The 25,372-nt window shown below is 37.3% G+C and overlaps 1 protein-coding gene across 1 annotated transcript in view; it reads left to right on the top strand.

The window, feature by feature from the left end:
* Positions 1-202: 202 nt before the first annotated feature.
* LOC122807051 (E3 ubiquitin-protein ligase PDZRN3-like) overlaps positions 203-25,372 on the top strand; it is a 439,175-nt gene continuing 414,005 nt past the window's right edge. The window contains exon 1 of the mRNA XM_044077973.1: positions 203-495. Coding sequence (XP_043933908.1) covers positions 427-495 — 69 coding nt within the window. The 5' untranslated portion in view covers positions 203-426. The remainder of the gene's footprint in view (positions 496-25,372) is intronic.

The following is a 25,372-nucleotide window of genomic DNA, read 5'->3' as shown; positions in this document are numbered from 1 at the left end:
CAAACTGCCTTAGTGTCCTTTCTTTTAGTTTCTACAAAAAAGCAGTTGCTTATTATTACAATTTTCTTCTGCCATGCTCTGTTTACCTCTGTTACCACTGCCCTCATGAATAACCAGTAGGCTGATTAATATGCATGAACAGCAGTATATATAGTCTGCACTGTACCAGAGTGTAACATTACTTCCACAGCAGTAAAGGGAGTGCCGTGTTTTCTGAGCGAATGAAAGGGAAGGAGGGACTGTAGTAGGAGGCAGAGCATTTGCTTTCTAGCTGAAGGCAGCGTGTGTGCTTCTGATGTGAATTGCTGTAATTTACCTCTTTTACCTAAGGCATTTCTGCAGATATCCACATGCATGTCTCTCAAACTGTTTGTGTCAGATTATATTTCTGAAGAAGAAAGGGTTACTGGCACAAAGTGGTAAAACATGGGATGCAATTTATGTACTCTACAAAAGAAAGAGGAACAGTACAAACTACTGTATGAAGTTTGTCAGGTAATTTTGCATATGCATTTCAACTGTATTGTTAAGAAATAAACTGATCATTGAAGCTGTTTCTGCAACACTGGAATCATGCTGCAGTTAACATTATGTCTCTTCTTGGAAAATGCACACTGGGGCAGTCGTTGATGGTGGGTGTGTGTGTGTTATGTTTGTGTGATTAATTTTTTTCTGCACCTTTTGCAGGCTACTTGTATATGAAAATGCCAACCACCAGTGTTATTTATATGTGATAGTGTTTTCACAGTATATATTGCAATTCTTATATCTGTGTGTTTGTGTGTGAGAAACTATATTCAGTAACATATTTCAAAAAGATTCAGAGCTTGTATTTTGCACCTGAATAAGTTACAAATTAAATAAATTAAATGATTTCAGCTATGCCTTTATTTACAAACAGAAGCCTGTTTTCTGATGGGGCACATATACGATGATTAAAGCTTTTGCTACTGCTGCAGAAAGGTCAACTATAGTTTAACCTGAAAGCTGCTACATTTTCAATACAATATCCTAAATGATTGTGGAATTTTCTTGTAGGCATGCTTCTAAAAAGGCATGCAATTGGTTTCTAAAACTTCTGACCAAAATGGTTTGTTTGAGTAATAAAGGTTTACATTATACAGGGCTTTTCATACAGGATAAGTAATTGTTAAGGTAGCTATTTTAATGCAGTTATTCATTTGATCTCTCAGCTGTTTTTAGTTTATTTTGCAGCACATGTTAAACAGTAGCTCAGTAACAGTACAAGAGTGTACAAAATGTTAATTTATAGGCTACTTTTACAAAACAACATTTATACAGTTGTATTGTGATACACTGAAACATTATCTGAATATTCTGTCTTCTTCTGCCTTTCCTTTGATTTGAACCACTTAGTTGAAAACCGAAAAGTCTGTTTCCTACAACAGCTTGTTGTGGCTCTTGCTGTGTGACTACAGTATTGCGAAACAGTACCACTGAATGTTTATCAAAGAACTGTTGCACCTGGAAATAAGCAGACGTGACTAAATGGCAACCCCAGATTACCATGAAAACTGAACTAACAGTTTATACCTGCATGGAAATTGATTACGTCAAAGTAATATATCACTGTAAATATTAACTAGGCTTGTAGTTTAGTTTTAGTAGTATAACAATATACACAGAGATGGTCTAAAACTACATAACTGGTACAGTGTTGGAATATTAATTTGAGTTCCTTGAAAAAGAGTAGAATAGATTATTGCATTCTTAGTTTCTATTATTTTTATGTAACAAGTAGTGACTGAATAAAAGACTGGTTAAGTTTTTTCCAAAAGCCTGCTAAATAAAATAATTACTTAAAAAACAGTAAAAATTAATCATTTTGCATGTTAGTTTGTTGTCATTTGTATTTTTCTTTTTTTTTTTCATATTGAATTTTATTGAATTTTCTTTTCATATCACATACAAAAACAGATCATAACACACAGAGATGCAGATCAACATGAGTGTTCATAAAGAAGATAACATACAACAAAAAGTAATTTGTATTTTTCACTTTTATGTTTACACACAAATTACAATTTAAAATATTACCATCCTTGGTCAGTAGATGGCACTGTTGAACACAACAGCAAGAAATAAAACCAAATACCATACATGCTTACACAGCAGGTGTATCGTACTTCATTGCATTTTTTCCTATTTACAGTTAGAAATACTTAGCTCAGAACATTAAGCACATTGTCAGCTAGGTGTTAGCTAATGGCTATGAATGCTGCAATATATTACTGTATGTTTAAGTAAGTAAAGGCATAAACTGCATCACTGTCCGAAACAGACTTAACTGTTTAAATATGTATAAACACACTGTAGTACATTAAACAAATGCGTAATTCTAGAACTTTCAGATCCTTGGGCTTGCTTCAGAGGAAAAATGTCAGTGTTTGCTGTGCAAACCTTTTTTTCACATTTTATAGATTCTGGCAGCATGCTAATTATCAATTAGTATTTAGAAAAGGAATAATATTTTAGAAATAAAAATGTTAGCATACGTTTACAGTTTTAGTGAGTCTTAATTGTTTCATCATTGATGAAGGTATGTAATAGGAAAAACACTCAGACATGTAGAGTCCAGCATTAATGATTTCATTAATGTGTTCGCATTTACTGGTCTGATTTACTAAATGAGTGAATGCTACATTGAGTTGAAAAGAACAAGTCATGCAAATTGTTAGTTAGAGGAAACAGTTTCGTGATGCTGCATGTGACAGCAGCAGAAGTGATTGTTTGTGTGAATGCTCCTGTTAACATCAGCCTGAGTTTGTCATAACAGTTAGGCAGCAGCGGTACTGCCACTCGTGTGGTCTAGGTTTCATAGCGATCAGTGAGTTTGGTGTTCAAAAGACATTAAGAGAAAAACAGAGGAAGAAGGCGCCAGAGAGCTATATAAATTTCTGCCCCTTTTAACCCTGTACTATAAAATGTTTGAAACACTTCAAGCATCACAAATATGAAAGCAACCATGTAAAAGGGTAAAGCGACATCCATAACTCTTCATTTCTTATGAATTTGGTGGTCGATGATTGTATTCTCAGAAGTACTGTGTATAAATCTGTAGGCTAAAGAAGGAAGACTTTTACAGAAGTCCAGTCAAAGAGTAACGGCAAAACAAGCTATATTGTTATAAAGCCTTTACATTTTTTTACAGTTTCCACAGTTGTGTACAGTACATGCTTACTTATATAGATAAAGATGTGAATGTAAATCATCTGAACAGTGGGCAAGACTATTTTTGTTCATTTTAGCAGTACATTGAGATAAATGAATATGCTATATTTCAGAAGTATGACAACATTAGGCTTTGCTTTACAGTTCCGCACAGAAATCACTGCACTTGTCAGGGTATGGCAGTAAGTTGAGCATTTTCACATTTTCAACTACGAAACCATCCTACATCGACATAAATGCATTTCATTTTCTAGTCATATTGTAATGTAAAACATAGTTTCATAATGGGATTCAGAGCACCAAAGAGAAGTGCAGGTGTATAACTTGGCATTTTTTGGGCACTCATATGCACTCCTACAGTCGGGATATTAATGTATCAAGGCAGGGTTCGACATAATGGATAAGGTATTCAGCCCATAGACACAAGGTACGAGGTTAGATTCTAACTTTGGGTTATTAGCTAGGCTTAAAATGTCCCTTCAGGGAAGTAAGCCTAGTTTTCACCTACAGACCTATTAGACTGGGGAAAGGTCAGAAGTCAGACGCTTTAAGTCTTAATAACAATCAACACAAAGACCAGAGTTCAGTCTTTATTCATGCCTAATACAAACGTAATTCAAACAGAGGCCATAATTAAAGACTTTGGTACAGTACCTGCAGTCAGCTGTGTTTTGTGCCTGTGTAAGCCTAGTAGAATCATACAGTGGTTTCCCATCTGTATGGATACTATTTGCATACCTTATTTTAAATTTAATCAAGCAGTGTAAAATAAATGAATTATAATTTTATTTCAAATACAGTATGATTTTTGTATTCAGCAGTAATGTATGAAATTACAGCAATTTTAGACTTGAGTATAGTTTCAGAATATGAAATCCCTAACTGCTGTGGTCTGGCCTGTGCTTTGTTGTACCTGGAACAGCATGAATGAGTAATGTGTAACAGAGCATGGTGGAACACTTTCTGCAGTTCCCTAGTGTTTGTGTTGAACACACTGCGTCGTATGGTTCAGAGATGCTAGTTGAGCATTTGCTGAGTATAACTATTTTGCCAGCTGCCAGTGTTTAAAAGGAACATTCGGGTAGTATCACCCCCTTTGCTCATATCATTTGCAGGAAATGCTTACTACTACCGAGCACCATGCTTCCACATATTTATCCCACAAGCAACACATTTATTTCCTGGAGAGAAATATAATGATATACTTTAGTAGAACGGTGATAGTGGTAATTTCATTACTAAACATAGCACTTACAACATGCAAACTCAAATGTAGATAGCTTAATAGGATTATTACTTATCTGTATAGCATATGTGCTGAGTAATGACAATAAGGTGAGGTAGGTAACTGGTAGAGCATTTGTCTTTTGTTATTACACCACAGACCTTAATCACATGATAATAAGGGCAGTCTTGTAATTGTTGAGTCAGCTGACTGTGGCCACATTTGAATTCATAAAAGCAAGCTCTGTGGCATAGCAAGATAAAAGTGCCAACTCTAAGTCCGTATGACCTGGGAATGACTGAAACCCAGACACTGGAAGAGGTAGCTGGGGGGTGGTGGACAGGTACAGCTGATATCATCTTGCTCTTACTGTGTAAGGAGATGCCCTGGTTGGTCCCCTTAGAGGACTGCATTAGGCAGAGGCCAAAGGGAGCAGCAAGCAACACTTAAGCTGGGAATGTGCTTGGTCTTCCAATTTGGACAAAGGTGTGTGGCTGCATTTGGAAGCTACATGTCACTGGGCTGGCGTTGCAGATCCTACATTTGTGGATCCCTGTTCAAGCCAACAGGGAGATGATTTAGGGACCAACACCCATGAGACTTTGCAAAGGTGACATCCTCTTCATCAGCAAGCTCAGCAGCCATGGAATGAGGGAGTAAATCTGTTGACTGGTCGTGGGGGGGGGCTTAATTGTTCACAGGGTAATATAGATATTTATTTATCTATATATAAGGATATATATGTATATGAATCTGTTGACTCACTCAGTGATTGAAGGTGGGACTTGAACAATTCCATTTTTGATTACTGGCTGGAGAAAATCCCACCCCCCCATACTGAAACCTCAGTGATAATAATCAAGTAGTGGCAAACTGAGGGTGCAACACGGAGATGGGGGAAAGGAGAGGGGGGACACTGCCTTTAGATAAAATATGTTCTGCACTTGTATCTAATGTGCACAGCTGACTGACTGTAGGAAGATTAGATTAGAATATGAATACATTTTACTGATTTATAATACTACCAGTAAGGGCAGTACGCTGGTGGTGCTTTCATTTGTACATATTGTGGCAGTTTTACCAGATGCAGAAAGTCAGTGTTTGTTAAGAAAGTGATTCCTTTATAATGTTCACTTCTGCTGCTAGTTTTGAAGGCATCCTCAGTTGGTTGTACTTGTCAGCATGTTTTGGTTACTTATGATGATATTTTATGAATTCACATTATCAAGTTGTAACTGAAGCTGTTGTCATTGAGTTGTCATACATTTGTTAATTTATTTTCTTTTCATTTTTTTTCTTAATTGTTTAATAAAACATTGTTCTCCAAACTTCTGTTGTAGGATATTTCTCTAGTAAGTGTGTATGAGACATGTCATAGCAACTTCCTGTGTAAACAAAACTTTATAGCCATTACTTAGCATTCACTTTCCTACCATCAAATAATTTTGTAGTGAAAATATGATCCTGACTTAAAAGAAAATTTGGTAAATTTTGAAATTCATAGTTTAAATTTGCCAGTTACGTAAAGTAGTAAAGATTTACTAAATTCTTTGATTCTATAGACTGTGTTGGCTGAAATGACCATCCATGATATGCCCAGGACTTACTCGCAGTTTAAATGCAGGGCAAAGACGTAGCATTCATATGTATCTAACAAACATCAGTTGGTCAGATTTTATCAAAGCTGCTATATATTTACAGCAAATATTGCTGAATTTAATGTATGGTTTTCTTCCAAAGTCTGAACGTTGAGCAGTATTTTCATCTAAACAGAAACCATGCCATGGAAAACATACCATTATGTTAAAAAAACAATCTTTTATTGAGTTGGATAATAGCCTTTAACTCAGGAATCACCTTCTTATATTGGAATATTTTTTTAATTAACAATTCGTATATCTTGTCATTTGCTTAAAGGCAATGTTTTGTTAACAGTGTGTGTGTGTGTGTGTGTGTGTGTGTGTGTGTGTGTGTGTGTGTGTGTGTGTACTTCCTTAGCTAAGAAACAATAGAATATTTTTCCCTGGAAATTAACAGTTTCTAGACATCTGTGTTGTTATGTTATATTTACATAACATGCATTTTTGTTGAGATTTATCTACCTGTCTAGTTGTCTCTTTGTCTGTCCATCTAGCTGTCAGCATTGCTGCCTGTTGTCTGTAACTAAATTAACAGCTGATGCATATTGTAGCAATTTAAATATTAAATATTAAAGTGTTCTAGCTCTGTATGACTCTTAAGAAACTGAATGTTTGGAGGATGCTTAAAACAATAGTTTAACACTTATTGTGTGCATTGATTTATTCTGAACCTGACTGATTTATGCTGTTGTGCTTTACTTTACACATCTGTGTAATAATTATGAAGTTATGTGGCAAGAGGCCACAGGGAACAGTACACTGGTGATTGTTTTGTCTTACTTTACTGTCATACAATATACTTTAATAGGGAAATTAACAGAGAAGTGAAATATAGCTTCTTTGTTAATTCATGTACTAATTTTGATATTTCACAACAAAATAAGGTGCTTTACATGCCTTGCATGTTACTAAAATTATACCACACACCACATGTTTTTAATACATTTTGAAATGATTTAATGCATATTTTATTAATGTTTGTTTAATACATTAATCAGAGCAATAAGAGTTATAGCTGTACATATGTGAGTTTTGTAGAGCTTGGTTATTGATTATTGTGCGGCAGTTGATGTAGGTTGTCTGGAACTCTTGTTCATCAATATGTCTGACCCTGTGTCAATGCTGTCCCTTTATTTTTCATTATACATTGCGTAATCACTTAGTTACTGTATCAAGGGAAATGAGTTATGAGGAAAGCATACAAGGAAAACTTTACCATAGCCTTTCACTCTGTGTTAGTGACTTGTGGGAATAATCGGTAATTAAAAAGGAATATTGATTGGGAGCAAGCAGTTCTAGCAAATTAACACGTAAAGAAAACAGTGTTGGTACTTACTGGCATTTGGTCATGCAATATTCATGAAAGATAGTATGGTGATTCATATGTGGTCATCATTAAAATATTAAACAGGGGTATTAAAGCCCCCTTCTTAAACAAAGCATGCAAAAATCTATACAGCTGTCTAAATATTGATGGCATCAGAGTCAACATTGATGCTTTTCTGGAGGGGCTTGTAAATAGTAATCATTGTCCATTTGAAATGTTTATCCCTGTTTTTTATAGTAATTGTGGCAAGCAAGCTGTCAGATACATGTCAATCTCATATTAATTATGGAATATTCATGAAAATGCCATCTCTATCTTTGTGAGCCAACATAAGACTAAACGTTACGGATCATTAGACAGCATTTGCTGCAGCTCATGACTGTCATTTGCCTGACTGACAACATTATTATCTCAGTTTACTGTGTTTACCAACTGCCATAACTGGCTAATACAGGTGCTACGTAGAAACTATAGAAAGCAGATTTCATAACGAGCCACAGTTATCTTGTTCATTTTAACTGTGTTTTTTAATGTTCGTTATTATTTTCTGTTTGTTTATCCTTTTAGGAATGATATAATTGATTTAAAGAAACTGGACAGACTTGAAGATGTAGCTTCTCTCATTTGTTATTTTGTTAGAAGTGAGTAATGTACAAAATTTTTGTTGACTGTCATGTAGTCATAGGACAGTTAGGGTGGCAAAGGGTGAAAATGAGGGTGTTGTATTAGAAAAGCACCTTGCAGGCTGGTCTGCGCAGAAGTGGGTGTAGCCTCAGTGATTGACAGGTGAAAGACTGTAAGAATTTTTTTTTCTTCATTTTTGTAGGGGAGTAAGCCCTCTGGCACCCCACACCCCCCGCAAATTAAATATACCAACTCCAAGGTCACACTACCTTGATAAAAAGGACAAACTACAAATATACAATGAATATTCATGCCCGCCGTCGGTATGAATATTGCTTTACTTTCATCGATTGTTGGGTGGTGGGGCAGGTTTGGTGGGGCATGCAACTGAGCATCCTACAAGGTATATTTCTAATACAAAGCCAAAATGAGTTGGCATTTCCATATCTTCCATGAGTCTACTAAACATTGCAAACAAATTGATTTTAAAGCAACTTGTTACCATAAAGCAGTAGTAAAAGGCAAACTTTATTATTATGATTATACTGTCTGACAGTATAACATTAAGAAGAGTAGTATGCCCTTCTTGTTTAAATACTAGTCTGTTGCTTTGTTCTACTCCCTGAAAGCAGTATAGCTATTATTAATAATGACAACAACATTGGTCGTTAAATCCCAAAGCATATTAATTTTAAACCGGTGATGTTGAAGGCTCTGTTTATTTTTGCAGAAGAAAATCCATTCTTCAGGCCAGTTAGATTGTTTTGCCGATCTGAACATAATCCTGTTTCTTTCTAAAATCAGTGTCTAGAAATATACTGTAAACCTAAATCTACACCAGCAGTTAAACAAGATTCTCTGGAGGGGATGAATTCCTAATTCAGTCTGTTCTGTCCTTTGGAATAAGTTACCACTACAGACCAAACAAAATACTACCATGAATAACTCTGTCTTGATGATTGGATAGGTAGACACTGTTTTTCACTAGGATTACCATGTGTACACCTGCTTAATTTGTGAGGTAAACTTTATCAGATCTTCAAAAAGGTGGAAAGAACTCATGGCTAGGTATCTTATAGTCCCTGTGATCACACGCCTGTGTTTGGTGTTCCTGTGCTCATAACTAAGCAGGTTACATTGCTCTTAGGCTCACTTATGTAAACAAACAGGATTTTTATGGAAATTCCATAATTTTGTCAGAAGGTTTTCTTGTCTCACCTTTCTGTTGTGCATTTGTTGAATACAGGGTAGATGTATAGATGTATCTTTCACAAGACTGCATTGCATTTTGTTATAACACCAGTAAATGAAACTCTATTAGCCTTATATCAGTTTCTCAGAGGGGGAGAGAGGAATGTAGCTTCTTAGTGGGGGACAGGAGTGTGGAACACTGGCTGACATGTATTCCTTTAGTTGTCGGCCTGATGTGGTTTCACAAGTTCCTGCTTTTCCCTGATTACTACAGGTTTCTTGTTCCAGTCTCGCTTGTTTTCATCAAGCAGGTTTCTGTGGGTCCCTTCTTCTCATGCAAATGTTAATTCTTTTGGATGGGTCTGTATTGGAGAAAATGTAACTCCTTAGACTGGCTTCAAAGCAGACATCCCACTCAGACATGACACAATTGTGCTTATTTTTACTATTAAGCCAAAGAAGAACACAAACTAATAAAAAATAAAGAAACAAAGAAACACACCAAGCCAGCAAGAATTGTAGTTAGCGCTTTCGTTTACTTCATAAGCAAACTTCATCAGACCAGATTGTGTTGGCCTGGACTTCTGAGTTGTAGATGCCAAACAGGAGATGACCCAGGACCGATCCCTGTGGGACTCCACTCGTGACTGGTCGACAGTCTGACTTGGAGCCCGCTACTTTCACACTATGGGTTCTATCTGTGAGCCAATTTGCAACCCATCTAGTGATATAGGGGTTGATGCCTAGTTTGGTGAGTTTATCAATAATTCCTGAGTGAGTAATGGTATCAAAGGCCTTGGACAGATCGAGGTAGGCTGTATGAACTGCCTTGCCCTCATCCACAGCTCTGATGACTGACTCAAAGAAGTCATCCAGGTTGAGCAGGCATGATCTACCTTTCACAAAAACAAATTGCATGGGATATAGAGTTTGGGGATTCCTTATATCGTTGTTAAATAGGTCCATGATGATGTGCTCCATAGCCTTACATACCAGACTCATCAGGTTAATGGAGCAGTAATTCCCAAGGTCTGTAGTTGCTCCCCCTTTATAGAGAGGGATGACTGTAGCAGTGCACCATTCGGTAGGGACAAAGCCTGAAGTGAGATTGTGACTGAACAGGGCACACAGATGTGGTGCCAGTTCACTTTGTAGTTCATGTAGAACACATCAAGGGATATTGTCGGGTCCCATGGAAGCTGTATTCTTGGCCTTGGACAATGCAGCTTTAACCTGTGCTGCAGTAATACTGGGTGCCTGGCATTCCTCTGGTATTGTGAATGGTCCTTTGGTCATTTGACCAGGATTCAGTTCATCAGGTACAAAGATCTCCTTTAGTTTGGAGGAAATTCTCCTCAAAGTAATATGTACCACTGTGTTTGCTACAAAGTACCACTGTTAGACTTTGTGTGACATGGTCCATCTGCACTATCACTGCCAGCTACACTTAGGTGTGCTTCTTTGGTGCTAATAGTCTATGAGGAGCTTTTGACATAAAACAGAGGAATTCATAACTGTTTTCTACCTTAATCGATGTAAACAATTTTATTTCCTCTTCACGCTCCATCTCAACTAATGAGTATAGAAAGGACATTTCAAGTGGTGTGTTGAGCTGGGAGAAGACAATTAAGCTCATCTCCTTGTGACCTATGCTGGGTACAGAGTGGAAGTCTACTATTATGTCCCAATCAAAGACTGCTGGTTGTCTGGCATCCATTCTGTTGAAGGGCTGCTGCATTTGCTGATACCCACTGTGGTACATTTTTTTACTGAAACATGGAATGGACTTCACTTTTTTTTTCCAAAATAGAAGTTCACTTTTGTAGAAACTGGGTTGTTTTATTCCCTAATATCTTATTAAGGTGTTTCAGATACATAATAATTATTGTATGTATCAATTAGAGGAAAGAAACCTCATGCTTGGCATTTTTCATGTTTTTTTTTTTTTGTCTGTGACATAAATGCCAAAATAGGAACTGTCCTGCATAAAAAGGGCAGGTGGTAAGACTAGCATGTTATTTTTCCATATTTGTAATCCACCTAGAGTCCACCAAGACTCTCTGAGTGCAGATTCGTCAGGCAGAGCCAGATTTCATGTAGTACGTATCCTCGTTACAGGAGTCACCACCCCTGTAGCTGCACTTCTAATAGAACATTTGTGTGTAAGGCCTTTTCAGAAGCCGGCTTTTGGTATTTTAAAAAGTCCTTAAGTTAGAATTGCTGAGATTGTTGTCTTATGATAAAATCTCAGTAGATCAGTAAACCATGATCTCCTTTGAGTGAGTCCATTCTGATGGTGGTGGTTTTGCGTGCGCGTGGGAATTCATAGACCTTGATGAGAAACAGCACCCGCAGTTCTCAAGACACTTGAAATTGTTCTGAAATTTGATGACATCAGTGTGTTCTAAGCTGCCTCTATCAGGACCCAATTAACCCCAGTTATAGAATACCAGTCACTTATTTTCATCAGAAAATATTATTGGTATTATTATTGTTTTGCTTAAAAACATTTATTTAGAAGTTATTTAGGTAATTATTGTTTTTTAAATATTATCCCGTATCTTTGGTTTTATGCTCAAGCTGTTTCACTTTTTTTGATGTTACTTCAGATTGCAAATCATAGAATACCAAATGCCTGCTCACAACTGCTGAACTGCAGATGTAGTTACATTTTTCTGTTTTGGCAGTAGATTCCTACCCTTTTAGATATGGAGTGGGAGAATACAGCTTCTTGAGTAATCATGACAGAAATGGACAAGAAATAGTGGCACACACTAAATTTAGAAAAATGTAATAAACATATTTATTTTGTTCAAGCAAATCCAGATTTCTTTGTTTGTACTATTAGTAATTCTTTAGTCCAGAGTGTAGTTTAAGTCATTACTTCAGTTCATATGTGCTTGTAATGGTTCAACAAATAACTACTTTGATTTCTAACTGTATCATTGATTCAGCCACAGTGTATCTTTGAACCAATCAGAGAGCAGCTTCCTGGAGTATGTTGTCAATTAAACAGTCTAATTTCAGATGCTGTTGACATTCATTCCATTGTGTTCAGGATACACGACTGAGGTAGGAGGACTGGATAGTTGCTCATCCTGTGGCTGCGTTAAAACAAACTTAAAGCATATTCATGTTAAGGGAAAGAGGACTGGATGGTTTGCAAACAGGCAGTCAGAGAACACTTTGAAAATAAATAGATCAAAAACACATAACAGCAGTAAATTAACAGATTAATTCACATATGCAAAGTGGCAAAACTGGGATCTTTGGTACATCATTAATGAAATATAGTTTAAGCAAAAAGCAAGATTAGCAGTGTAGTATTTATAGGGGATGGACTTGAATTAATGACAATATAAGTGAAAAATAACAACTGTATCAACAGCAAACTTGTGCAAGTTTTGCTTGAGTGCATTGCCCATTGACAGTGGATGACTGTCAGTAACATATAAGATTTCTATAATTTTGTGAGATGAGATGCGGTGGTGGTGCTGCGGTAGCGTTGTCGCCTCACAGTAAGATGCTGTCCGGTTCGATTCTCAGCTAGAGTGTCTTCTGTGTGGAGACATGCATGAATGGGCATACCTTCGTTGAAGGTTGTGCATCAGGGCTGGCAACTCGGCACGTAAAAATCAACTACCAATCATTAGTGGACCAGAGTTCTGCTGTGGCGACCCCTAACCAGGAAAAGCCGAAAGACACAACAACAACCAAGCAAAAATTAGACTGCAAGGTAGAGACACCCTTTCCTACCACGGACTGGTAAAAGAGTACAGTCAAAGAAGAGTGATAAGGAATTGCTAAGAAAAAGACCAGCTCTGGTTGAGTTTTTAGTTGAGACTAGAACAGAAACTGCTGTTAAAAGTGGATAATTAGTAGGGCATATAACATATCACATGATAACTAAAAGAATCAATTAAAAGAGGTTAAAAAGGCTGGGAAGAGAGTTTGGAAAGGCAATTTACAATTCACAGAAGGCAAGAGCTGGGGATGAGTCAGGTACTCAGCTAGGTGAAGGATTTTTGTTTATGAAGGGGAACATGAAGTTAGCTGAATAAGAAGAGCTCTACTCCTTAGATAGTGAGCATGTAATGAGCCACTTTGTATGCCCCAGGACACTGCTGTGTATCAGACCACTGAGTATGTGCTTACTCTTCCTATTTGTGATGGAAATATTCATTGCAGCCTCGCTCTCCAGCCTCTGCTGGTAGATGTCCTAGCAGTGACAATACCCCCAAGGAAGAGGATTTTCCATCAGCCCATTATATGTTCCCCCACCAGCCTGCTAGCTGCTCGGGTGACAGGGCCCACATATTACAATGTGTATTACTGAGTATGAGAACATACCTCTCAACCTCTTAGAGCAAGAAATCTGGACAAAGCCATGAATAATCAGGGGGCAAAGTTTCAAAAATGGGGACAATTTTTAAACATTGCTCTTACAAATTTAGAAAGTTGATACAATAGCAGGTTTTATATTATCATGGATTTTCTGAAGGGTATGAAGCCTGAAACTCAAACGTCTTATCATTGTCAAAATTTTCTGACTTAGTCCTCAATAATTTGCTAGTGATTTGCCAGAAAGCCAACATTTTTTGAGGAACAGGCTAAAATATAAGGCAAAAATCTGGACATTCTGTGAAATTCTGTACAGTTGAGAGGTGTGCTTGAGAGCTGAGGTTTTCAGTTAACATCGTAGTTTATCCATTTCTGTTTCCCCAACTTCTAATGCTGTGATACTAATCACCTAGTTATCAACAAGTAAAGGATTACCCTTCAAAACTATTGCATTTAGCATACTCTACTACAAAGATTAGAAATTCATATAATTCTCAATACCTTCACAAAATGACATTGTTGAAGAATCATAAGGAAAAAATATTTTAATGAAGCATGCATTTATAACATAGTGATCATGTAATATGTGTAAACGAGTAAGAAATGGCTTCTTTACGTATTGCAGAAACAAACTTGTGAAGGCATCATGCATTTAAGTCGGAACAGCATTCTAAACCTGTCATATCTATGTTGCATTCAATCATAGGACTGTTACAGTAAGAAACACCATAAGCTTCTGCAACCTACATATTGGATACAAAAGATAATCATATGTATGACTAGTGACAAAAAATTGTAGGATTATTTTCCCAATTTTAAATGATTAGTTATAGATGTTTGTGATGTTTGCAGTTGTATCTGTTTTCTCTTGTTGGGACATTATACACAGAAAAGGAATGTTTGTGGTAAGAGAGGAAAAGTGTACAGAGTTTTTATAGAGACTTGATTATGTTGAGGGGCAACTCTAATGTTTGTCACTTGGCATTTGGATGGCACCTGCAAAGAAAACTGACAGCATGTTATGACGGCAAAGAGTGAGAAGTTAAGTGTTGCACATTCCTGGCATAGACTTTGGGGGTGTGGAGGCTTGCCCATACATCAGATGGGATGCAGGGGGCTTGCCACTGAAAACAATATATATATTTTGTGTTTTGTTATGTTGAGATTGTACCTGGCAAGCTCCCTAGGTTTTAGGTGTTTTGTATTTTTATAATTGTGTTTATTAAAAGAGGATCATTTATTCATATAGAATCCATATTAATGAATAATGTTTGTGAGGAATGAAAAAAAACGTGGATTGTGCATGCGATGTATCTTAATAATGTTTGATTGTGTTTACCTTATTGACTCAGTTCATGTTCATCTAGCTGTATGAAATTTTGTAGCATTGCTTTAACTGGATTTCAGGTTTTAGTAAAGGTTGTTTTAAAAATAAAAATACATCTGGAAAAAGTTTTTTGTTTGGATAAGACTTTCAAATGTAATTATTCATTTGTTTTAGCTGATATGCATAGTCATGATTTGCGTACTCTATTATTTCATTCTTTTCCCTGCTTTACCTTGTCTTATGTAGCAGTAGCTGTATATATATATATATATATATATATATATATATATATATATATATCTTCTTCTTTTGGATATATATATATATAGATATAGTTACATAGATAAAGGTATAGCTATCAGCATTGCAAATTGAATTACAGATTGGTCAGTCAGTCAGATTTTCAGTTGCTTTGTAATCACTTGTTTGCATATAATTAATAGTCCATTACCTTAGCTTTTAGTGGGATTGGTTTATGCTAAACAACTCAGTAGTGTATGATCTGCATATTCCTTTCCTGACTGTACCACATGTCATTAAGCATGTCATTATGTCAATTGTTTTAACTAAATGACCTTGTTAAAATAGTGCAGTTTAGATGTGGCATTGAAACACATGCCAGGGACGACCCACTGTGATGCTAACATCACTATATTCTATGAGCTAAAACATTTTTGGCAATCCAACCACCTAAAGATTTTCAGTTTAGTAAAGATTAGTAGCAGTGTTAGTATTATTATTTGTATTAGTACTAGTAGTACTAACTAGTATTATTATTAGCAGTAGTAGTAGTATGGTTCCGTAATGCAGTGTATTCTTCCACTCACTGCCGTTTGGCTCATGAAACAGTGCTAATGAGTTCCTTAGTGCATAAGAGTCACAGATACATATTCACATACAAGGCTGCTTGTTGGTAGCAGTTAAGGGCTGTGCACCCAGTGCATTTTGCCAGTACGCCTGTGTGTTGGTTGGTGTACTAATTGTAAGTGAACTTTAGCCCACACTTTACTGTCATTCATTGGAAGTGTTTCATGTTTCTGCCATGTATTGTTAAATATCTCTACAGTTTTTTAATGTACTGTTCTACTTTCTGGCAGAAGCAGTTGAAGGCATTCGCAGTGGATCCACTGAATAATTGCATGCTGGGTAATAAACACACAATTACTTAAAACAAGATGGTCTAAAACCATGAGATGTCAAAAGCTCAAAACAGTTATTCCTCCATTGTCTCCTTAATGTGTGGACTCCTGACATAGTTTATAAGTACTAACATGGAAGTTGCCAAAACTTAAACAAGTAGAGAAAAAAAACATAAAACTTACCTTCTTCTCCCCCTCCTTCCCTCCAAGTCCAGCAAACGTCAGAGAAGGACATAGTCTGCAACTTGGCCAGTGCTAATGCATTGAAACACTGACAACAGGCAACAGACAATCCTTCCAACTCTAAATTTTCAATACCCCAAAAAAGGAGGACATAAAAACATGTAGGTTTCCCGTTTGCAATGCTTGCCATAAAAACAATGTTTTACTTCCTCCTCTACCTTTCTTCACGTTACTTTGTTATGATAGAATTTGATGTCTTGATAACTGCATATCACTAAAGCTACTTAGATGGTTGTGTCATAATCTCTCGTTTTTTTGCCTACAGGAATGTATGTATAATAACAGTTTGTTGCTCTTTTTCCTAATAGAACTTTGTACAAGTGCAGCATTGGCGATAGCACTTTGCAGAGATTTTGTAAATGTTTTATTTATTTGATGCTTAACATTTTGGGTCTGTATCAGAAGATCGACAGCTAAAAACACCAAATACCCTTACCTCGACACTGCTTAACCAAAAGCAGGAAATGTCGAATGGCCAGAACAGCGATTTTTTTCCCAGGGAAAAGAAATCGCTGGGCTATTGTCGGGAGTTTGCCATTTCCTCCACTGTAGTGCAATCTTGGAATAGTGTGGTTCTGAGGGATCTAGATTTTTGAGTGAAGCATATTCATCAAATCTGGGTTTGACATGGCCTTATATATGTAGGCACAACTGTCAACTTGGGTCCCCCAGATCTGATGACTTTTTTCTGTGCTCAGTGTCACCTACCTATGCGCTAGGGTAACCTGGCTCCAGCAACTCTGACCCCTGGGGTTCTGTTGCTTAGCCAGTTTGCAACCCATCTTGTGATGTATGGGTTTACATTCAAGCTGAGTTTTTCGATGATACCTGGGTGGGTGATGTGTGAAGGCCTTTGCCAGATCGAGGGGGGGTAGGCTGTATGGACTGCCTTTCCTCATCACATACTGCTGTCTGTGAGGCTAAGATTAAACAGCTGGTCCTACTGTGGGTTTAATTCCTCGTTGAGTTTCATGAAGCACACAGCCGGGGACACCATCATCCATGGATGATGCTGTGTTTTGCTTAGTGTGGCAGCAGTCACCTGGGGCGTTGGAGATGTTTTGGGGGCTAATCCTCTGGAATAGATATCTCTCCCTTTTGGGGGGAGGGGTTTGCACTGAACACCTGTATCAGCCAGTGTACAATTAGCAATGTGTCAGTAATTTTTCAACTATTTTTTGAACTAATTGGGTGGATGATTTTATGAGAGCTCTAGTTTTTTTACTTATAATGATCAAAGTCTTACCTTTCCCTTTCTTGCTCTGCTCTATCTTGTAGTAGCTTCCTCCTTTTGTTGTAGAGCTTGTTTATGGCTGGGGTCCACACCACAGCTTATGGCTTGCCTTTGGTACAGAGAGTTTTAGTTTGTGTTTGGGATTGCATGCAGGCCTGTAGGTGTGGTGCTGGGCATTTTGTAAGTGATTCATTTGTAAGTTTTGAGTAATTTTTGAGGCTGCCTCCTTAAAGGAAACACACACTTTTTAGAAGTGTGAAATTTAGAAGTTGAAGTTTTTCACTGTGGTTTTTTTTGTTTTTTTTGTGGGGGCGGAAATCCACCTCCAGGGACGGATAGCTTATATTAGTTGATCTCACCAGTGAGGGGATGGGGTATACTTGTTGAATTTTTTGATTTGTTGTTCGTGATGATGAGATGAGATGTTGTTTGTTTCACTTGTGGGATGGTGACTAGTTGTTTGTTGTTCCATTTGTTTTGAGTTTATGAACTCCAGGCTTCTTTAGGTGTTCGGTTCTAGCTGTGTGTTCCCCAGTCTCTATATTAGGTATGAAAGTCACCTGAGATACAGTATATTTAAATATGGATGTGTAGGGTGTTGGTTTGTTTTTTTGTTTTTTTTAGACACAGAGATAGTCATTTTTTATTAGGTGAGATCATTGGCTGTTTAAGCTACTTGTAATGACCATGTGAACAAATGGTCAATTTTTTAGTAGGGGAGAGACACTAAGAGGTATATAGAAAGCAGCTGCTTTCTGAACAGAAGTAACACTTGCTAACTGTGTTAGCATGGGTATTGAAAGGTATTTTCTTCTGCTAATCATTGCTTTTCTGATGCTGCACTTTATGAAACAATTGCCGAGGTTGTATATTCTGAAATGTAAACCTAACAGGGCAGTTCCCTGGGTAGTTTTCTAAAAACTTCAGTGAATATGGTTAGACTTCATTAAATGGGGAATTCTGATAGCTATAACTACTCTGAAGGCATTAACTCTTGCTTTATTCGGAGAGTCAGTATGTCCCATAAAGCTTGTATTTCAACATTTATCCCTTCTAACCTATTGGAAATAAGGTTATGTTTGATATGGCAGTGTTGGCAGGAGGCTTTTAAAAAAGACCTGCTGTACTGAGCAGTACCAGTCAAAAAGTGGGTGATTCTGCCTAAGCATGGGTACAAAGTAATGTCGTGTATTCCTGAGATGTTGGTAAGGCAGGTCTGTGTTTTTTGACAGTTATGATTCTTTATGAAGGTGACATACACAAGTGTGACAACTGTAAAGTTGCATAGTAAAAACAGATAGTAGTTTTGTCATGTGAACAGATTAATAGTACTAGACAGAAGTAAATGAGTTTTCTGGAGAGAAAACAAATCAACATAAACAGAAGCACATCACGAGTGAGAGAAGGCTTAATTTTTCCTAATTAGGCATGAGTAGTGAATATAAGCAAAGTATGGGATGTGTCCTGTCATAGCAGCGTATTACCAAGTAATGTGCCAAGTAAGATTTAAGGGTGCAATCATTTTCAGAGTTCAGTATAAAATGGGAGCTGGTAATGGTGTGCAGAACATTCCTGAACATTTTCTGTATTTCATAGTGTGTAGACTCTGTAAAGTTTGCACGTACGGTTGCCTTTCTCTTTTCTCAAATGTACTGAGAGCCATGTGAGTACCTAGAAAGTGGGAGCTTGTAATTTATATTTCAGTACTAAACAGGTCTTATAAAAGTAGTTGAAACACAGAAGAGTCAATTAAATGTAAGATTAAAGAAAGAAGTAAAAAATGATAAAATTAGGAGGAGAGAGAGAAAAACAGTAGCAACAGATTAGGATGTAACTGAAGTACCAGCAAAGACAAGAAGAGGTGAGCCATAGAAGGAATATTTTTCACAAGCTCTTTAGATGGTTGTACCATAGATGAGAAAAATGGAGTCAGAGTTGTAGGCTTTTCCATCATATAAGACCTGCAATCTATCGTGTGAGGAAAACAAAGAAGAGGTTGTGACAGTTTGTTTGCCAGAAAATTAATGATCTGAAGACAATGTAGGATTTTAAGAGACAGCAAGTAAAAACCATACATAGAAATGTACTATAAAATGATGCATGAAAAACAATAACACTGTATAGAATATGATTCTCAAAGCTTGTAACATGTAATAATCAAAGGTAGTAATCCATTAAGTATAGAAGAAGTAATTAGGGACCTGGGGACCCAAGTTGATAGCAATCTCTCATTTGACAACCACGTGGCCAAAGTGGTTAGAAAAACATTTTATATAGCCCACCTAATCATGAAGGGATTCACATCTAGATCAGGGGAGGTCATCGTGCCTCTTTACTCATCCCTCATCAGGCCCTTAATCGAGTACAAAGCCCCTTTTGGGATGTACCTTACCAAACACCTGCAGCAACTGGAAAGACCCCAAAAGTACCTCACCAAGAGGATCAAAGGGCTCAAACAGATATGCTGCCCGATTAAGGAACTCCATCTCTACTCAGTGGCATACCGCCTGCTCAGAGGAGACCTGTGCCTGACGTATAAAGCCATGTCCATCCCGGAATTAAGGGACATGCTGCACCTCAAAAAATCCAAATCCCATCGAGCTACACGCTTGAGAGACATGAACCTCAGCACTGAAATAAATAGGACATGCTGGAGGGACAGATTCATAACCCAGAGGCTCCCTTCACTCTGGAATAAAATCCCAATCCAGGTTAGGCAGAGTCCCTCATTGACTCTCTTCAAGTGAAATCTTGATGAGTGGATGGGAGATCTTAGGTTTACCCCGGGTATCACTTCTGTGTCACTGTTAGACAGAGGCACAGTATACTAACCTCGAAAAAGGGCATAGCAAAATTAATTTAAAATGGGTGGCAAAAGCCAAACATACTCTGGCTAGGCTTATAAATGCCCTAGGGCAGATAGCCTAGTATGAACCTATGAACCTATTAAAAACTTGGAAAAATGCAGTATTTTATAGTATGGTTAAAAGTAGATTAAAAAAAACTTAAAACTGTCTGAATAAAATATTTTAGGATTGTTAGTAAATGAATAAGCATTATTATTTGATTTTATTTTTAAACTTTAGATGTTTTGAGTATAATGCCACATCCCATGCAAAAAATGGAAGAGAATGAATCAGTTGGTATACTGTTTGTAAAATACACTAAAAAGGACTAAATCTTAAATATATTTTATAGCTAAACACACAACGTGAAATAACCAAGAACAGTAATATAGTACAGAATGAAAGTAGGATGGTGCATGTACATGCAGATGTTGTCTTAAACGACATACTAGTAAAAGTTAAGAATGAAAATCAGGAAGATACATTTAAAATGTGGATGGGGGGGTCAAACGGGAAAACTATTGTTTCTTTTAATTCCACTAGAAAAGGTACAGTTGTAGTAGATATTTTATGCTAGTAGGAATATAACAGCCTAATAGGTGAAACAGGTTGAAAAACACAAGATTGTTGAAAGTGAGATCTAGTTCAGTGATACAAGGAAAAAACATGCTCCTGCATGGCTTAATGGTGATGGTGGGCAGTGCAAAGCTAGCTAGGCATAGGTAGAGCTTAAACCTAATTGATTCATCCTACATGGGGTGGAGTATAGATCTTGGGGTATGTGGGGTACCTTGCTGAGTAAACCTCACAGATGGAGACTAGAAATCTGATGGGATGCATTTGAATTTAGGAGGCAGAAAGGGTGGTAAGATTGTTTTGGGCTCACAGAAGTGAATCCCCCTAATGGCCACTGACCACTACACACCAGCTCAGGAGCAGTTAGACTGGGTTAAAGCATAGCATGACATACGCCAGTCCTGCAGCCTCCCTCAAGTCTCACCTTTAGCTAGAGAAGGAAACAGGGAGGGAAGCCTAAGGACACTAAACAGAATAATACTTAATCAAATGCATAAAAGTCAGAAATATCATGTAAAGCCAAAACTTTGCACCACTGAGTGTGCCCTATTTATAATATAATTTGAACACAAAATGAGAAAAAAGTGTATTTTTATTATGAAAAAAAAGAGGATGCCACAAGCTTCCTCACAAATGAGGTTATGACAGGAAGGTATTTCTGGTATTTTAGGGGTCCTGATTTATGTTCTGTTTATGTAGTAATTTCTGTAATTAATCAAGGACTTCAGATGCAGAATTAAACAGGCTGCTGCCTGATATTAAGAGACACAGAGCACCATCCCACATGATTTACTGCAGCATGTTTTATTACTGCCACCGGATAGAACAGCATAGTGGAACGGAAAGGAAGCATTTGCTTACAGCATTAATTCAAAAAGGATTTTACTAAATAAGTGCATTTTGTTTTTTACCATACTTTTCATGACATGTCGCATTGCATGTATAATTTCAGGACCATCATTTTTGTAAACCTTTTGCAGTTACTTTTTAAGAAATGGCAAAGAGCCTGCCTCCCTGTCCATTAACCAAAGTAAATTCACATGTAAAGATATAAAGTGAAGTCTGCCATGCTCCATTTGTAGATAATTTCAGGTTTAATCTTTTTCTTCCTGCCATGCACTGTTATCTTGTTTCATCTCTAAGTTTTTCACCTTTGAAAAAATAAAAAAGAATTATAATCTTTTTCAGCTGACAAATATTTAAAACGTCTGCTTAGAATTGTACTTAGTCTGTAAGTATTGTTGTGCTCAGCGGCTTCCCAACAAGAGAAATAACCCTGTACCTTTAACCGTTTTAAAGTTGTTTGCGTTTAGGTACCATTATGTTTAGGTCTGCTGTGAAACACACATTTTGATTTTCCTTTCTTTGTACGGACGTAAGGCAGAAGGCGACTGAATATTCGATTACTGGTGCTGATGCAGAACGACTAGAAATGAAAGAAAAAGAATATTCTGTGCAAGAAGAGTACTAGTGTATCAGTACCAATTTGTTTTATCTGGTGCACTCTAGATGCACACTTAATGATGTGCATGACCTGTAGAAATGCAAGTTATAATAATTAAGGCGAGAAAGAAAGAGCAAGAACTTGATTTCAGAATGCTTGTGACAAATAACTTGTATTTTAGAATCAATCTAAGTAGTTAAAAATGAAGATTTTTTTTTGAATGTAGAGGTACAGATTTCGTCACATGACAGTACCGCTGTATAAAGCCATGGTAAGTCAACATGTACAGTACTCTGTTTTGGGTTTCTTAAACCTAAAGATTTAAGTTAACTGCAAGATTTGCTGGAAAAGATCGTAAGGGGTGTGGGGTTGATGTAATAATTAAGGTGCCTGCCTCACAGAGTTTTTGATTCCCACCTTAAAAGCATGACTAGGCTTAAAAAGGCCCCCCTGGGTTCATTAGCCTAATAATCATTTATGAATCTATAAAGATGTTTAGAAATATAAAAGCAAAATAATGTATGGAAAAAGTAGGCCATCTAGAGATGTACTGTTCTAATAACAGAAATATAATAATTGTAGGTGTTTTGTTTTTTCAATCTTGCAATGCAGTGATCTTTGAAAGTGCATAGGATTATAAATTAGCTGTTATCAGATTGCAGGCAGAATCATTAGTAGCAAATTAGGAATATCTAATTCTTAAAGAACAGGGCATCCAATTCCATATATGGTGCTCTTTTTGTGGTGTTCATTACCTTTGTGTGTGGAGATGGAAAATATGCAAGTGTAGAGTTTCTTTACTTAAGTAAGCAGGCATGATTTCTTTGAGTATACAGCGTTTGTTTAAATGGTGAACTGTGCAAAAGCTCAGACAAATTAAGTGTAATTTTAGAGTCCTATGAGTAATGTGAATATTGTGGTGCCATGCCCCCTTCACAAATGTCCTCCTGCAGTGTCGACCCTTGACTCTCAGGATGTGTTATGATACTCATTCATGACGTCTGTTACTTAGCTGTTTACGTGCTCTTAAACTTGATTTTCTTCTTTGTTGTGTTTTGTGTTTTTCTCCTTTTTCCTAATATTCATTTATGATGTCTGCTAATGTTCCACAAGGTTTGATATGCACTTTTCTTCTTTACATCATTGTTTTTTTTTTTAATTTGCCTTTTTTTTATTTAGTTATTTATTTTTGTCTGGGAGATCTAAACCAGAAGAGCCTTTTGCTGTGTAAAAGCTGTAAAAGGAAACTTTCAGACAGGTAAATTTTGTCCCATGCCTGCCAGTCATAGAGCCATAATGCCCCTTCATTTTATTGCTCATTCATTCTCTCTCATATCCCCCTGTTGTGAAAGCCAAACAGCAAGCATGCTGTCATCCAAACAGACATGAAATGTGATTGCATTTTTTCCACGGTTTACATGGCTGATACCTGCATGCTCCCACAGTACCACCCAGTGGCACATGCATGTTCCTATATGCCTGCTGAATGAGTCTGTATGTCCATGTGCCTGCTGAATGAGTCTGCATGCCCATACCTCATACACCTGCCTAAAATGTGACTATTGTAAAATGCATTGTGGGTATGGACATGTCAGCCTATTTGCTGCATGCTGTGTCTCATGCTGTCCACTAGCAGCCAGTCATACACCAGATCAGACTGCTTTCTTTCCATAGAATGGGTGAGGTGATTTTGACCTCTCGTTGCTACCTTTCATTAGCAGGTACTCTGGTCTTCCAACCTTTAATTGAACCTAGGTCGTCTGGGTCACCATTAGGGCCTTTGCACCATGGAGCTGTAATTAAAGATTTAAGGTTTAGTTACAGGAGCACTGCAATATAGACATAAGCCCCACACTGTCAGAAATGGTTAAGGAGAGACGGATTCAAACCAAGAGATGAAAGGTTAATATTGGCGGCCCAAGATAATGGGCTATGTACACATTGGTTTAGAAAGTCACGGCCCAAGAGGGTGGGCTACATGCACATTGGTTTACAAAGTCCATTGAACATGTGGGAGAACCAGACAAATGTAGGTTTTGTAAAACAGAATTGGAAACAGTTGCATACTTCTTTACTGGTTGTGACATACTAATGGCAGAAGGACTGTTTACTGAAAGGCATAATAATGTGGTAAGACTGTTGCACTGGGGGTTGTGCAAACATTATGGTGTGAAGTGGCTGAAAAACACTGAAAACATGAGCCACAAAGCAAAACGGTGAAGTCTGCATCACAGGGGATCACCCATTACCAACATTTCAAAAGATAGATGCTAGAAAAATGGATATAGTGGTCCATGAAAAGAACACAAAAATAGCATTGATCATTGAAATCACCACACCCAGTGAGTACATTGCCTTGCGTACAGAGGGACACAAAGTCATAAAATATCAGGATTTGCAGGCAGAAACAAGAGCAATATGGAAGAAAGATACCCAGACAGTTCCAATAGTAGTAGGAGCAATGGGGCTTATAAAAAATAATCTACAGTGTTATTTAGATATGTTACCAATACATGTAACTTTGTATGAATTGCAGAAGGGAGTCATAACTGGGCACATTGTGGGTGCTGCAAAGAGCATTTCTGCCTGACATCAAAGATTGAAACAATACTAATTTCATGAACTTTAATCGTACTTTGACTTAGGAATGGGGTCTATTCCTGTCATGGTATTAGAAACAAAAGACTCGGTGATTTTAATATAGACTGGAACTCCTGCACCTCACACAAACCCACAGCCCACATAAACCTCTATGGTTTTTCCCAAACAATCACCACTCCCACCAGAATCCATAAACCCAGTTGCAAAGAGAGTATCTTAGACTGGATCTTAGTAAGTAGTTATCCCCTCTCTTAGAAAGCTGGTACCCTTCCTGACGATATCAGTGACCATTCACTTACTTATATACTCAAGCAAAAAAACTTTATTCCCAACCAAACTACCTTTAAAACTACCCGGAACAAAAATAATTTTAATCCAGCAAGCTTCCAAGCAGAGCTTCAAGCCTGTGACTGGTCACCCTT

Source organism: Protopterus annectens, chromosome 7.part0 (genome assembly GCF_019279795.1).
Source record: "Protopterus annectens isolate FY-2018-M chromosome 7.part0, PAN1.0, whole genome shotgun sequence".
Lineage (NCBI taxonomy): Eukaryota > Metazoa > Chordata > Ceratodontiformes > Protopteridae > Protopterus > Protopterus annectens.
Note: the sequence above shows the minus strand (reverse complement) of the source record. Positions and strands in the feature narration are given on the sequence as shown.